Consider the following 17,330-nt stretch of genomic DNA (forward strand, 5'->3'; position numbering starts at 1 on the left):
GGCCTTGTTCCACACAACCAACACAAAGCTGTGACTGTCTGAAATCACTTATGGACGCTAACAGCTTCCATATAAGAGTACCCTTGCTATATATTGAATGTAAACAATTATTACTACATCAAAAATTGACACACGAGGTGTTGTTGGTGTTTGCCAAACTGGTTTCAATCACAAGTTGTGCAGGATATCCATAAAGATTGCTCTGTTGGGTTCACATGAAATAATTTTCCCGTAGGGGGAGCGAGTGTTGATTTCATGCTACATTGCATTAATTCATTCTAACATTTTAACTGAAGTATGTAATTCTTGAGGAATACAAAATTATACGGTACCTTCCCTAAGGGCTGATGGTATTATTGAGAGAAATGCATTTTACATTTTATGTGTAGCTGTTGTGTGACATAGTGCCTTTAAAGACAACCTGCAGCAGCGTCCTGGGACCTGTTTAACAAATCAATCTTAGCACCATTAGTAATGCAGGACAGTGTTAAAAGATGGGAGTTACAGTCATCTTAGCACTAAGATTACTTTGTGGAACAACGCCTGTATGTCATATACTTGCATGTCCGAAGTAATCACTTTGACAGGGTATGTCAGGTACATTGTGTATCCACTGCCAGCATCTCTGGATTCTGTGCAAGATCTCTTTAGCCGTGTGCTTAATGCTATATATCCAGCATTGTTATATACAACTTAATTTTGGCTAAGGATCAAGTCATCTTTAGTCATAGGTGTGATCCTCACCAAATATTATGTAATTTACTCAACTGCTGTACATTTTGCATGCACATGTATATAATTAATATGTAACCTCATGCTTTGCTCAATGTGTGTATGTATATATATAATTAATCATTGAATATTTTATCAACAAATTTACTGTGATTATCTAGGATATATATATTACAATGAAATACTGATATTTTACATATTTTAAATATATATTGAAGCAGGGCAATGTATACAAGCCCAAATACAAATATCATTCCTTCTTGCCAAATGTTGAGTCATGTATTAATTCTTTACCAAAGATTATGCATGTCTTAGAATTTTGTGTTCTGCCTAAAAGTATTTAAAGTTAAATTTGAAAATAGAATATATATTCCATCATTTTCAAAATTATTAGTTCAAGCACTGGTAACATTTCCATACCTACACAAATATTATTCGTCTTTCAGTTGCCAAAATATTTTACCATAACTAACCAGGATTTCAATGTTACCATGAAAATCCATTCAATCTGTGTATGTTTCTATATAACCAATTGTTTTAAACTGAAGCATTAACTATAATGAAAAAGTTTAACTGTGTAACTGATAATTTGTTCAGTGTGAAATGTCTACACTGTAACTACAAGATACCTTTGCCCAGCTTACTCATCTCTCTCTCTCCCACACCCACTGATGATCCTGGCTGATGGGATATGTCATTACTTTGTCGTTGAATTGTCTTACAAATTTCCTGTTCATCACACACCTAGCTGTGACTAATGGACATCATCCAACATAAAGTTTTGTAAACTGTTGAACTGATATCTCTACTCAACCTCGTGTTCATATCTGTTGTACCTTTCCAAGAGTGCCTTCAATGCACCTTCAGTATTCCTTTGAGTAATAAACTAGGTTTTTTGCCAAGCACGTTCCTTGTTTGTGGATCTGCTGAATCCTGCTCTACTACACTGCTATGTAATTGGTTAACGCTACACTCAGCAATATTCCAGTTATATGGCAGTGGTCTGTAAATAATCAAGTCCATGCCAGACAATAGCATCATAGTCCGTTTGGCTCAAAAGCGGACTCATGAATTGCAGCCTAGCTCGAAAACAAGAGAAAGACTGTGTGAATATTTTAATGATAGTTTGTTAAACAACTTTTTTGGTATTAAGACAAAACTTCTGCAAAAACCTCACACAGTTGATATGTTTTGATTATGATCAATGTTTCATTGAGTATGCTATGCTGATTAGTTTTCGAGTTACACTGCAATTCATCGGTCTGCTTTTGATCCAAACGACTATAGTATCATTTGACAATGTACTTGGGTAAATGAGCTGCCCAAGAGACTTCACATTTAATTTTTGATTAGTGTATAATACCACTAATATTAATCTTTTTAAAAGGAGACAAATCCACAGTGAGTTTAGTTTTACACTGCACTCAGCTACATGGTGGAATTCTGTACATAATCAAGTCTAGACCAGACAATCCAGTGACCAACAGAATGAGCATCGATCTGCGCAATTAGGAATCGATGACATGTGTCATCCAACTCAGCGAGCATGACCATCCAATCCTGTTAGTCACTCTTTCGACAAGCACAGTCGTCTTTTGTGGCAAGCATGGGTTACTGAAGACCTATTTTATCCTCGATCTTCATGGACCCCAAATCCACCCAGTAAAGCATACTCAGAGCTACATAACTGCCATAGCAAATAGAATGTTATTCTCAACTATCTGGGGAGTATACAACTCAAGTGGCCAGTAGAAACTCCAAGGAGTCAATGTTATAATTTAGTCTGACTTGGTCAGCTGAACACAACCATGCACATCCACAACCATGAGGACACGTATGCAAACCCTAACAATCAGGGCACTGGGGTAGCCAAATGAAGAAGGAGTTCACTCATCACACTGAAGAACTGGGTTTGATTCCCCACATGGGTACAATGTGTGAATATCTGGCATCTGCCACCATGATAAAAGAATACTGCAAAAAGCAGGACCCATCCACCAGCCTTCCCTTACAATCAACAAGCAATGTGAGAGAGTCCCCACAACAAGATTCCACTCTTGAAGTCTTCTTATGACTAATACTGGAGGAACCTGTAAACAACAGTCCCAAAAATTCCTGGAAGCACATTTTGAAACTACAATACAAATGTGCCGCAGTAAAAACAAAGACACTGATTGTTACTTTTCTTGTTTTATGATCAAGAGATGACTTTTGTACAGAGCAAAAAATGACTACAAGCAAAAGGGAAACATAACAAAATACAAAAGATATGCATATTTCTAAAACATTTTACACAAATAACATGGACAATGTTCTAATATACAATGGAAAAATGAAGGTTAAAATGTCACTTCCTAAAATCTGATGAAGCAAAGAATTCAACATCTCTTGTACCCATGCAAAAATACTTTCCTTTACATAAAAGCACATTTCTGAGCAATATGAATGGAAAGTGCCCAGGTCATGCTGGTCAAGGCCAATTAAAGGTCATGGTTATGTTCTTACCGAGTCAGCAAAATGATATAGGCATAGTGTCAACATCACATCCCTCAAAGTAGCAGCAGCCTCTATTGTGAAGCATGAAGCCTACTGCTGGAAAAACATCAACATCTTCGATGGCATTCACTCTCATTGTCTTACTGTATCCATTTCCGAAATATTTGGTCCAGATGGTGTTAGAGAGATGGGTGACCTTGGAAAATTGACCGTTTTGAAATATTGAGACCAAAACTGACAAAATTTACAAATTACAACAGACACCAAGGCTTTGCTTCATCTTGAGTTTACGAAATGACAATTAAATGGAAAAATGGTGAGAAATAATCAGCCACCATAAACACAAACCATCAACTGCTGTTCATCCTCCAAGAGATTGGTCTTGATGTATCAACTATAAGCATTACCTTGTCTATACAGTCTCCCACTGGACTCATCATCAATGTCAGAGGTGCATGAAAATAAATCTTATATATTACTCTGCCGATCTAGTATTATCTGACAATACCTGGTTACTCTTCATTCAGGACATAGAAGGAAGGTAAACTGCTGGAGATGGGAACAAGAGCAAAGCAACTCTCAGAGTCCATGATAAAAGATAACTGACTTGACAGTGAAACACAAAAATGCCTTCTCTTTGGTAGAGACAAATTTTTATTTTCATTGGTTCTCATGCATTACCACTATAATTAGTAATCTGACTGTTCTGACTGAAGAATTCCAGTATTCATTTAGATCACTCTATTTGAATACAGGAATGAGAACAAAACATAAGCAAATTAAAGAGTAGTTCTTACCTCTTGCCAGTGGCTTCATGAGAATACAATCAGCATCAGTCTCCTCAGGATAGGGTTGAACACATGAACAATTTTTCAATTCAAGGACAATTTGTATACACTGTGTGAATCTGTAGAATTGCCATAACAGATAGACAAGGGATACTGTTGAAAATGTCCACACATTCTGGAGTTATTAAAATTGAGACAAATGATAAACCTAATTACTCATGCTCAGTCTTATTGCCTTGAGGCACACTTACCTTTGTTGTTTGGTACAAGGTTGCAACCAAGATCTACAGACATGTATGAGCAGCTGGTACTTTAAGGGTTAGGGTTTTAAACACTCACCATCATCCTTAGAAGAAACCATCTCCTACCTGGAGCTCTCTGCCTCCTTGACCTCACAGCACAAATGAGACACATGCAGTATAAAGATGAGAAAGGTATATACTCACTCACAGTTTTTATGGAACCATCTGCAGTGTTAATTGGGGACAATTACATACGTTCAGTGAGACCTTGTAACGGAAAAATCAGACCCCCACAAATATATGCAGTTATCTGCAGTTTGAGACAAGGATACTGATGTAAGTGCTGTAGTTGGACTGTAAATATTACCCACTGTAATGTAGTGCTAACCAAGTCTCACTGTGTTGGATTACACCGTCACAAGATCAGAATCCAGTCACTGAATTGTCCTGTCACAGAGTCCCACTACCAGGTCTTGCAACGAAATGTCTCGACCCTCACCCCACTGCGAGTTACAATATGTTAATATAATACAAGAAATTTGCTTCATAACAACATAATGAAAATGTGGGGACACTTGCTTCACAACTACAAATATTGTTATGTTATCACGGTTTTGAACAGTATTTCAGTTGTATCACTGCCTATCTGATTGATGAGGATAGAAATCTGAGGTGATACAGGTCTTAAAAACCCACGTTGATGGACATGGTGCTGAAAACCTTAGATATCTAGATTCAAGCCTGTTGCCACAGGTATCTAGAATGGCAAGGGACACTCTGCATAACACATTGTGCAAAACTGACAGGCCACCAATCATAGCTTCAATACTGCTGACAGGGGCCAAAATCAACAAATACGTGGTCAGTTTTATCAAGACCGATACCCCGGAGTCTCTGTGACAGGCTACCGAGTGACTGTAGACTTCCCTCCCTACCTTCCAGCTGACCATGTTGACACGGTTCCATAGCACCAGGAAGTCCAGCGTTAGTGAGTGGAGACAGTCAATACAAGGGCCCTGTTGGTCAATGTCGGTCAGGGTCCATAATAGCTCCCATCAGGACACCTTCAGTGGTCACCGATGTGACACATACGTACATCGAAAAAATGATTCTGCACAGCTACATCTCAAAGATGCAGCACCAGCATATGTAACCTAATCACTCACTACATCATTAAAACCTAGTTTTCAGTGCCATGACAAAATCTCAAAGCAACAAAGATCGGCCGTAACTATGACAATCACTCAATAGTGAGATGTTAGAATTATTGTGAAAGGATCATACAATATGTACAAAAGTGTGACTGGATTACACAAAATTTTGGTAACAATATCAATGAGCATTCTCAACATACAACTGGGTTTCTCAATTTGTATATGGACAAAACAGTCTGTGATCATAGAACAATCAGGCACTGTCCCATCCTGGATGCATTGGGATACTGGATCTATCTCCAAGGCAACAGGCCCTGTTGCCAAGGTAACACTATAAATGTAATAAACGTGTGCAGTGTAATAGTCTAGACAACTATCATCAAAATGGCAATTTTTCCCTTTGGGGACATTATGTTCATGAGCATGACTATCACTAGAAAACATCTCTATCTGACAAGACCATCAAGTGGTTTTCAAAGAGAAATGTCGCCTGTGATGTCTCCAATGCATTAATTGGTGTTAAGTCTAATCATAAAATTACCAACAGGATTCTTATAACACATCTTTCATAGTTACAGATATAACTGCATGAATATGTTCACTTTCTTGAGGAAATGTATTTCACGATTACTTATTCTAAATACAAAACCTATGGTAATTGTTTCTCCAAATTACCAGTAATCACTATGACAGTAGTAAGTGTTTCATATCAAACTGGACATGCAGTGACAACATCCCAAACCATTCTATCCATTCTTTTCTGAAGGATTTAAACAAGATTACGCCGTCAAAACTGTTTAAATAGACATAAGACAAACATCGGAAAATTTGCGCCTTTGAAGCCACCCTGCTGCCTTGATATTGAAGCTGTAATGTACTGGGCCATGGCTGTGAAGTTCCCGGTGACACTTTAACTGTGTAGATTCACTATCATGTTGTCATGTAGTATGTAGAGGAGGAGGGGAAGATCAGTGCAATCGGTTGTCGTGACTACGCATCTGTCTTCTCCAGTACACGTCCATCATCTTCTCACCAGCGTCTGTAACCACGACCCCGACCTCGGTTAAAGCCTCTGTATGATCCTCGTCCACGACCTCGACCTCCCTGGCCTCCTTGACCTTGACCTATGTAATTAGATAGAGAATTAGTTGCAGTCACAAATGAAGAAAATCGACAACAGAGATGGACAATACAATCATTTAACAATACAATACATCGGTCACAATTACCTTGTGGGTAGGTACCTGCTTTTTCACTAAATTTTCCACCTGGAGGAGAGTACAGTTGTCTCCCTTGTTTGTTTACTTTCTTTCCTCCTGACCCATCTGAGTCAAATGTGATAGGAGTGATCCTCTTCTGGCTGTAACATAAAGGAATACACATTTCTTACGTTATAGAGTAAACACTAGAAGCAATATTTAGGCCCAAATTCTGGCCTTATCCCTTGGATCACAAACTCCTCTCACTTAATGTGATCCAGCATAACACCTATCAAACTGCAGTGATTTACATCAACATGCCTCCTTAACATTAAATGATTATATAATTCAAGAGAAAGAATTTTTTCTACTTAATATAAAATTTCAGGAATTAACAGTCCTATGCTGATATCATGTTGTGATTTCCATGGAAACGGAAAGCATCAACTGATGCTGCTGCTAATGATACAGAGTTTCAGTAAAGATACACACAAATGATAATATTAGTGAAAAACAAGAGAGGTTGTTTTGGCCCATAAGTGAAGCCATAAAGTGATTTAGCTGTTCAATGTAGTGTTGCCACAGATGAACCTTTCACAGTTGAAGGAATCAGAGAAAACAAAACAAGAGGTTGTTGATTCTGGAAGGCAAACCATAGCAACCTACTTACCCAGCAGCTCCATTGGCGGCATTTGTAGATGCAGGAGCAATTTTCTGTTGACCAATAAACAATCTCTGTTACACACAAGTAAACACTGACATCAATGATATCTTGGTTTATTCAATGCACAAGCAGCTGGCGGGTGTATATTATTTGATGAATTAAAATCAACAAGCCACAAGAGTCACAGACATGTGACACTCAGTGCATGAGGTCATCTCTTAGAGTGTTCATGATTTCATGTTGCTTCTGGCAATATTCCAGCAACAAGTCGCATGGGACACAAGAGATGGGCTTTGCACACTGTCCTGGTATCTTTGGCATGATGAACAAACACTTTGACCACAGATCTATCCAAATACCCCTTGACACTTAAGACCAGCATTGGATGATGCTTGAATCCTTTCATACGTTGGATTTGTGAAACATGCCTAAACTTTAGTTGCGGGAGTTGTTGCACAACACAATCTTCGATCTATGAATATCACAAGTCTGGGTGAGTTAATTTCATCTTTGTGCTAATACTGCTTTGTGCAATGACCCTCTGGACAAGCTATCATCATAAGAATCAGATTTGAACATAAATAACATATAATTTCACCACAATCACGATTTGCTCAATCAGAGAATTCTACTAATATTCCCAACATTCGTGTGATCAAGTGAGCCTTCACCATGCAGCGAGTATGCTTAGTTTTATGCTGTTTATTTGCAATATTCCAGCAACATCACGACAGGCAGGGGGTCACCAAAAAAGGACTTCACATATTGGAACCATGTGGTGAAATGCTGTCTCCAGACTTTAACCCCTAGGCTCCCCCACCAAACCCCCTTCACCACAGATACTACAGAGCTACAGTTAATTGAAGGATCTTACCGTGATGGGTCTCCAAGAAAGGGTGATGGTAGCTTTGAAAGATGGTGGGTTGTGGAACAGATCCTTGATCAGTGTGTTGATGTTAGAGGTAATCTTCAGTGCCACAACCTTGATTTTGTTCTGGAAACACGATACAGAAAGGTAGGGAAATCAAGTTACAACAAAGTCAATACATGATAAATACACATCAAGCTCCGTGGTCAAGTTGGCTTAATGCTGCTTAATCTAAGGTAGTATTCACGAGAGCAGTGTGATTGGTTTAACACTGCATTGAACAGTCATCCAGTTATATCACTGCAGCTCAATGTGACATGAAGGCCTAAAGTGACACATCTCACATGTTTCCCAGTGTTGTAAAACAAAAATTACATGTATAGTGTTGACAAACCCACAACTAACTGGGGTTGTAACACACATTTACAGCGAATTGAAACACATTTAGACTGAATCACCCTTACTCCTGAGGCAAGACTGAGGCTAAGATGGGATTTGAGCGCGCTCGCACGCACGCACGCACTACAGTGATTATAAAAGGTCTTCCAAGGCATGTGGAAGTTGCCCATCAGCATCATACTAAAGTTCTGTTTCATATCATTTTGAAAATATTTCCCTTATACTACAGTGTGTGAGCTAAATGTGCAAGGAAAGCAGATTCAGACTCTTACCACTACAGCAAAACCCCCACGCCTCTAGGTTCAGTGCTGACTATCTTGGAAACACTTGGGCAAACCAGAATTTGAACCAGTGATCACAGACTTCTTGTGCTCCTTGGGCTCACAGTGAATTGCAGTGACCCCAACAATAGATTGTACAAGCTATGTGCAGCTTGTGACTCACCTCCTCTGTCTTGAGCGTCTCTCCAGTCTTGCCCTGCAATGCTGCTTTCAGCTGCTTGATGTAGACCTGCACACCCCGGGCAAAGTACTGCAACCTACAGCACAACAGACTCAGTGTTAACTCACCACGTCACGTCAGCCAAAAGCATCATATACTACTCACAGTTTGCTAAGGATCAAATCATGGATTCAACAGAAACCTAGTATGTGGGGTCACATTTGGTTTAAATATCAAAGCCTATTGTAAGCGTGGATCTCAGTTTTCAGTATTTCACTGGATCTTGTGGATCTCAGACCTGCTGTTGACAGGCATTGTTTATTTCTCAAAGACTTGTCCCATGACTTGCAATTGTTGACAGGGCGACATGAAAACCATTTTATGAAAATGAACCTTTTTCAGAGATGCCAAGCCTATTTTGGGCCTAAGTGTAATACTGGATGTTACAAAGGGTAATGTAGACCCAATAAATGTAATACTTGTCTTCCGGTTGCGTCAATATAGTGCACGTTTTCACAAAAGGAATATTCTAGACAGAAATACATGTCACCAATCATTATGAAACTACATGCATAAAATTTATTAAAAAATTATTGGTCAGGTGACACAAGATACTTTAGTTCCTTAAAAATTAATTGGAATGAGCGTGGTTCCAAGAATAAGCGATTTCTTTCTGTGTAAGGTCATTTCTAAACTCCCAAATTAGTGCATTACAAAACACTTCCTTGTGAAATTTTTTCCTAAAACCAGTAGAAAAGCATAATTTGCGCATATTAAGTCTTATGGCATAATTAAATGGTCAAAAACGTAATAATCACACCAAAAGCGTAAGGGTTGGTATCTCTGCTCTTTGTGGAACCAGAAACATCAGAATTACAAATTATCTGTCCACCATGAAAGAATACAGTCAGTCCCTTTTTAAAACCTTAAGATTAACACCATATATTCACTCAAATGAACACATTCTGGTTATCCCTTAATGGTTTTTCAGTTCACTCATTTCCATGCCAAGTTAAGCATGTTTCTACCTTATCTTGAAGTCTTTCAGCCTCTCTGCATTGCCTTCATCTGTTAAAAACTCTGGACTTTTCCTGGCCAGTTGATGGAAAGCATACATTAAACATTCCACAAAAGAGAACTTGAGCTTGGGTTCCTCATTCGACGATAACTCATCATTTTCCTCTGATGGTGGCAATGGCATATATTCCTGGAAGAGACATTTGACAAAACGTAAATGTACACATTGTTTGCAAACCCCTCCAACCCCCCGCCCCCAAAATTCATCATTTAGGCGCACCCCACCCCACCTTCTCCAAAAACCTACATCTGCCCCTGGGTTGTTTAATCAATTTTTGTTTAACTCTGCACTTACCAATATCAAAAAAGTCTGTAAATAATCCAGTCTGGACTAGAAAATCTAGAGGTCCACAGCACGAGCACTGATCTACACGACTGGGATACAATGAATGTCAAAGAAATCAGTCAGTCTGACCTTCCAATCTTGCTACTTGTCTCGGACGACAAGCACCGGTTACTGAAGACTAGTTCTGACCTGGATATCCATGGGACATTTTACAGCGGTAACATGACTAACATTGAGGAAGAGTCCTTAAACTGTATTCTATTGTTCAATCAAGAAAACATTTGGTCACCAATACGGCTGCTAAAGAGTCTCAGATTATTACTCACCAGTAACCTGTCAAAAACCTTTTCTAATCGTTCATCAATTTTTTCTATGTCCCCACTGAACTCTGAGATTTCTGCAAAGAGTTTGAGCATCTCCAGCTGAATGTTGACATCTTGCTCAGGACTGGCCAGGCTGGACAGGGAGGGAAGCACGTTGTCACAGATGTAACCAACAAATGCCTTGGAATGAACATTTTTCTGTAACATCAAAAACATGCCCATTTCAATACATGCACTTGAGTGTCATGTGCTATAATGTTGGAGGCTAAATTCCGATATCCAATGTCATGACAATAAATGCAGAAGCTCAGATTTCAGTACAAAAGTGGCACCATACCAGGCTACATTAGTTGTCTTACAGCCTGGGGCGTAAAGGAAAGAAAGCGAGGACATGGTTTTACCATGCATAAAATATTCTATTAGCAGGTGCTCTGTCTTCCACTATGTGGTCAGGAAATTACACAACATTCCTTCTACACTGCAGGTAGACATTTTACCCACTGAACTATGCATGTAAACATTCCATAAACAAGCATCCTGAAACTGTCCCATTTCAGGTATTTATTACTTGTGTGTATAAGGTAATCATGAATTCAGAACCTAAACAGCCTTAATACTCCATCCCTAAGCCAGATCTACAGTTAGTTTGGATGTTCAGTACTTACAGAGAACAGGGGGATGGCAGTCCTGACACACTGCATCAATCTGTCTACACAATCTGTATCTGTAACCTGCAAGGTGAATTACACATGGAACAAACATGAACTCACATGTCTATGTCCACAAACACATTCAAACATAGAGACAATCTGGATACCAAGTATTAATGAGCAAAGAAGTCATGAGCCATACAATACTGAAGAAAAATTAACAACATCGTCTCTTATTTAATTATAGTTTATCAATAAATAATTATTTATAAAGTAAGGTCAGTATTGAATGTCCCAACTAAAATACCACTCAAAGAAGTCATGAGCCCTATCAGTTGAATATCTCCCTATATATGACATTCTCTCTACTACCTCCAATGGTTGTCCGAGCTCGGCCTGTTCAGTTACGATGTCCACCAGCTGCTGCCTGCCCTGGACAGTGCTCATCACTCGCAGGTTCCGCAGGATGTCCATCACAGCAATGAACTCGTCCTTTGTAACATCATCCAGTACCTGCAGGAAAAGCAGTACATACTGACTTATTTTAAAAACTATTAAAGGCCATCTTCTTGTGGGAGAAGTGATTTCCAGCCAACTGGACACGTTAATAATGACCTTAAATAATACTGGTTTGCCATCTGAAGCAGCACTCAGCAATATTTCACCTATATGACATCTACTTATTGAGTATATTTATAACTGAGCGTGGACTATGACTATCACAGTGAACAATGATCCAAGTCATAAGGCTACAATGACAAGCCTTTAAAAATGACACCGAGACTGCCCTGTTACATATGGTTACAACCAACATAGGTTGTCAGCTGTCTCTTTAACGTTACTCCCAAAAGCACTTCCATACATTCTGTATTCATTGCATGATAAGTCCATAATGACCAAAAGAAGGGAACGGGTCTGTAATTGTTATCCAAGGGGTATCACCATGGCCCTCACCCATGCGTTAGAACTGATCTTCAGCAACCTGTGCTTGTCGTAAGAGGTGACCAACAGGATCGGGTGGTCAGACTCACTGTTTTGGATGACACGCCATTGTAGGCTTAGATCGATGCTCATGCTGTTGATCACTGGACTCTCTGGTCCATAGGGGGCAAACAAATCCCATCGCCCAACATCCGGGACAAGTCAGTTTTCATTTCCGGCAATCAAATAATGGCATCTTACTTGTCCATGGGCTACTATGTAATTTCTGCTTACAGTCCAAAAAAACTTGGATTTCATTTCATATCTGCTCAAAATATAGCTGTTAACTGTCACGAGAAGAAGAAGAATTATAAGTCATCTTTCTTTGCTATTTATCACTTCTAAATAAATAGTCCACTAAACATTAACATCAAATACCATGTTGATTTATTCTTTAACAATTACATCATCATAATTATGTCATGGGGTGTATATCATAAAAATCAGGGCATGTGGAAAAAATCGAACAAACCTGTAGGGGTTAATGATTCTTTGAAGAAAGTCCTCCTTGGGGTACTTATATGCATTTTAATGTCCTTGGTGTAAGGCCATCTGCCTCCCAACATTCTGTCAGATCACATTTAGCATGGAAAGTAAGGTATGAGGTGACAGTTTAGAGTTACCTGTTCTTAGTGGATGGGTCCATTCTGGACCTGGTGGCTTTGTCACTTGCCCTGTGTGGCTTTCAACCCTTGGTCCAGACTCAATTATTTACAGATTGCTAAAACATGGCTGGGATATTGTTGAGTGCTGCATAAGCAAACCAATCACTGGCAGAAGGTGAAGGGGACATAATATTCCCTGTCCCTATAAATCTCTGGTCAGTCCTAGTTGTACAAAGTTCTTACCTCCAAGCACTACCCTGTCCACCAAACAAAACACCTACCTTCTTTGCCTGTGTCATGATGAACTCTTCTGCCTGTTTGTCCATAGCTTCTTCTCCCAGCGTCTTCAGTTTCAGCACCAGGAACTTGATTGCTCGATCTCGCACAACATCATCCTCCTCATGGTCGGCTAGAATTTGACTGAATATGCCCTCCAAGGTACCTGTACAATCATAAACATCACCAGCATGATAATCTGAGTCCATCATGTTTAAATGTTATTAAAATGGCTAAAATGTTCTAGATTGTTTGCCATCAGTATTCTTATTGCTCGCTAGTGCTAAACAAGTGTCATCAGATTACAAATTCTTCCGCCCTCCCCCCACCCCCGACACACCCCACAAAGTCAAAAGAACAAATCATCTGACAGTTACTTGGTTTTTTCAGACTTTGCCATAAGCGTTTCCATGGATATCATGAGATGAAAAATATAAATGCCACAAGTCTGTAAATAGCAAAAGGCACCACTTCAAGATCTGTTGGATATGTCTGCCAAGTCATGTAGAATGATATTGCAAGGTTTTCAAGTTGCGCTCTGGAAACAAAACTTTTGAAATTAAATTCGAATTCTTTCCAAGGAAACAGGGTAAAGTGAGAATGCCAAACATATGTAAATAGCAAAAGGCTCCACTTTGGCATCTGTCTCGTATATCTGCCAAGTTCTGTTGAAGGATATTTAACATTTTTTCAGTTATTCTCTGGAAACAAAGCCCATCCCCTCCAAATTGAGACAAGTCCAAACCCAAGATAAATAGATAAAACAAAATTTTGTAAATTGCTAAAGGCGCCACTTTAGGGCTTGTTTCATATATCTACCAATTTTTGTTAAAAAATGCTGAACGGTTTTTGAGTTATGCTCCAGAAACAAAATGATTATGGATGGACAGGCGAACAAGGTGTTGACTATAAAATGTGGAAAGTGTTTATTAATAATGCACCTTGAAGTACTCTAAACAAGTGTCTTAAGTTGGACAACTGAACCAATTTGGTCAAAATCATAGCCAATCTCTTTCACTTCAGTGAGATTATTACTCAAACAGATGTGTATTTCTGTAGCCTGTTGGCAGTTCTGCCACATAATCTAAACCATTTATTAGATATACTCCAGAATATTTATTGATTTACAAAACTTTCAATCATGAACTTTGTCAAAATAGCATAGTCCAGAATAGGCTGTCTCCATTTTGAAACCTGTGTTGAAGTGCTCCCAAAAGACACTCTCAGATCGACTTAAGATACTTCATTGAACATACTTCCCTAACTGTGTTCTGTGGTGGGATGAGGCTTTTTGTTTAGCAACAGTGAGCAACGACTAATAACTGATCTTAAACCTACAAATGAAAGTACAATCACTCATGTCAGTTTCAAGGATTTGAAATAATTAATCTCAACATATGAAAGGGCCACAGAGCAGATAATCAGACCATTTAAGATGACTGAGCAGTTATTGTGCCATGCCTTTAACCCAAACAAATCCAGAAAATCCAGATTTGAAACTACATCATGTACATGGGCCCTTTTATCAAGATGTGAAAAACAAAGTAAATGTGTTCATAATCAACAGACTTCTGTCAGTTCTAACGAACCATATGTTTGGTCCCAGCTACATGCTTCAGGCCTATATTTTAGTCTAAATGATTTATCAAAATACTGTGACAATTCAAACTGCTAGTCGCTATGCGTTTATAAGAATTATATGTTACTGTACCTAAATAAATAGCACTAGTATGAATCATTTTAGTGCAATGCTCAATGTCAAAGAGTGAGTCAGTGAGTTTAGTTTTACGCTGCTTTTAGAAATATTCCAGCAATATCACAGCAGGGAACTTGAGAAATGGGCTTCTCAAATTGTACCCATGTGTGTAATCGAACCTGGGTCTTCGTCATGACAAGGAGGTACTTTCACCACTAAGCTACCCTACCATCACACTCGTCCGTGTCTTAACTGACTAGTACCAGACAAGAGCATTGATAAGTTTCAGTTTAGGTATGTGTGTGTATGACTAGTTTTCATCAATACAATAAGCCAGCATAGCATCTATAAACTGCATTGGATGAATGTGTCCCTCAATTTATAAGATCTTTAGAAGGAACATCTGTATTACAAACCTTTGGTATTGATGGAGAAGAGGGAGTAAAGGGATGTCTGTACATTGCTCAGCTCGGCTGAATCCTCACATGCCAACAGCTGAGTGAGAGCCTCCGCTATTTTCGGCACATGCTCAGGGCTTACTTTACACAGGGACGGCAAATCTTTGATGGCTTGCTTTCTGATCTGTGCACAAACCAAGAGAAACAGAATTTAAGACAGTCTCAAATGGTGTAAGTAATGCTGTAATCAGCAGAAGTTTTACTGATTTTTAGGAAAGAAGAAGTAAATAATAAAGATCTCTGTCATCTCTAAAACGCACAAAATGCAAACATTCTTGATAGAAAGAATCCAATCATGTAATGGAGGACAAAAGGCACTGACCTCACTGACAACCGACATGTTGACAATTATATGTCTTGTATGTCACATCAACAAAAACATCTTGTCGGCTGATTCCTGCTCTCTATTGCGTTAGTTTCTACATTTCAGTTAAACATGAAAATTATAAAAATACCAATTCTATACTCCACGGTGGTCAACATATTGGACCCAAGTCGATGTAACATGTGATCAGATTGGATAGTAAGTGGGAGATAATCCTTGTTGTGATTTTTTAGCTTCCAGGGGATTTTGTGAGAACCGGGATATAAGCCTGGATAAGAACAAATGTTACACAGGAAGATATGACAAGAGTAACATCTGTGGGAAGAGAATCTGACTGTTTGTGAGATACGAGCAACAGTTTACCATTGATACCCCACCCAGACATAGTAAATGTTTCATTAAGCCAGCCTTTTAGTTTTACCTCCATGCCAATGATAATCTAATTGAAAGCACAAAAGCATCACATGATGGATGTATAATGTTGACATTAAACTAACTACTTAAACTAGTGTTCAGTAATCTGGAAATACTTACATTGACATCACTATCTTCACACAAATCAAACAGTGCATTGATTGCTTTTGGAGAGAGATTTGGGAAATATTTGAAGAATCTTGCGATGAACTGTGATGCTAATCTTTTCTCTCCTGCTGCACCCTTGACTGCATCCAGGAAGGACATGTACTCTGTAGTGTGCTGGAAATTACATGACAGTGTATTAACACAGGCATGTCACAAGGAACAGAACAAGTGAATCTTTTTTTAAAAAAATAGCATTGTACATCTACATTTGATGGTGTTGCGTTTAATTTATTTAATCAATATTAGCCTGTTACTCTAAGTAACATCTCAAAAACTGCAAAATTTTTTATAAAAGAAAAACATCTCAAGAATGAATGTTTATCGACTGGAGCAATGGTTTATTTAAAATTCAAACTGCACAGCACCAACAACAATTCATACAGTTTTTTTTTTCACACAGTGATCACACTTTCACCATCTTGTACTCCACTTACAGTTTACGATATCATTGTTTTATCAACATTAGTCTAACACTTCGAACCACTGAACAACAGACATACCCACGGAAGACTATGATGGGAAAACATTACTGAATTACATTTTGTAAAGAAGGATAGTCCTCAAAGACACAACCAAACGTACATATACGTCTTTGTCATACACAAACGGGATTGTGCTTCATGTGACTGACAATACTTTTATCAGTTATAAAATGAAAACTTCATATATTCATTTCAACCTGAGATCCATCACCTAGAAACTATAATGCTTACAGGAGAAAATGTTGTCTTCCCTTAACTGAAAGCAAAAGCAAAGCATATAAGCTTTCGTGGCTTCTCCATCACTCGCAAGAACAGAAATAACAAAAACTCAGAATTTTACCTCTCCGGCTTTGTCTTTAGCGTCTGCTAATATCCCAAAATTCTTATACAATTCCTCTACCGACACCATTTTAAAGTTTTAAAGCAGTACACGTTTTATCGACGAATTTGTCTCAACGCGTCAAAAAATCATGCGTGCCGGATGCGCACAGGAAGTCACAAATTTAACTTCCGATTTCAGTTGTTTTAACCGGTGTCATTTTTGATAAGCGCACCTTATTGTGCGCTTTACAAATAACACTAGACAGAACCCGTTACAATTGCAAA

At 38.6% G+C, this 17,330-nt stretch overlaps 1 protein-coding gene across 3 annotated transcripts; it reads right to left on the reverse strand.

Moving 5' to 3' along the window:
* Positions 1-2,906: 2,906 nt before the first annotated feature.
* On the reverse strand, positions 2,907-17,234 carry LOC137261218 (apoptosis inhibitor 5-like). 3 transcript variants are annotated; one of them, XM_067798929.1, is made up of 13 exons: positions 17,065-17,234; positions 16,195-16,356; positions 15,294-15,459; positions 13,187-13,347; positions 11,692-11,832; positions 11,335-11,400; positions 10,673-10,867; positions 10,012-10,190; positions 8,987-9,080; positions 8,150-8,269; positions 7,282-7,325; positions 6,642-6,772; positions 2,907-6,536 (listed from the first exon to the last, which is right to left on the reverse strand). In XM_067798929.1, exons 1-13 carry the CDS (start codon positions 17,131-17,133, stop codon positions 6,442-6,444), a joined length of 1,623 nt encoding a protein of 540 aa, XP_067655030.1. In that variant the 5' UTR covers positions 17,134-17,234; the 3' UTR covers positions 2,907-6,441. The 3 variants fall into 3 exon arrangements, with proteins under 3 accessions (XP_067655030.1, XP_067655031.1, XP_067655032.1); XM_067798930.1 differs by having other exon boundaries at positions 6,344-6,530; positions 17,065-17,229; XM_067798931.1 differs by lacking the exon at positions 2,907-6,536 and having other exon boundaries at positions 6,686-6,768; positions 7,278-7,325; positions 17,065-17,208.
* Positions 17,235-17,330: the final 96 nt, after the last annotated feature.

Source organism: Haliotis asinina, chromosome 14, assembly GCF_037392515.1.
Source record: "Haliotis asinina isolate JCU_RB_2024 chromosome 14, JCU_Hal_asi_v2, whole genome shotgun sequence".
Classification (NCBI taxonomy): domain Eukaryota; kingdom Metazoa; phylum Mollusca; class Gastropoda; order Lepetellida; family Haliotidae; genus Haliotis; species Haliotis asinina.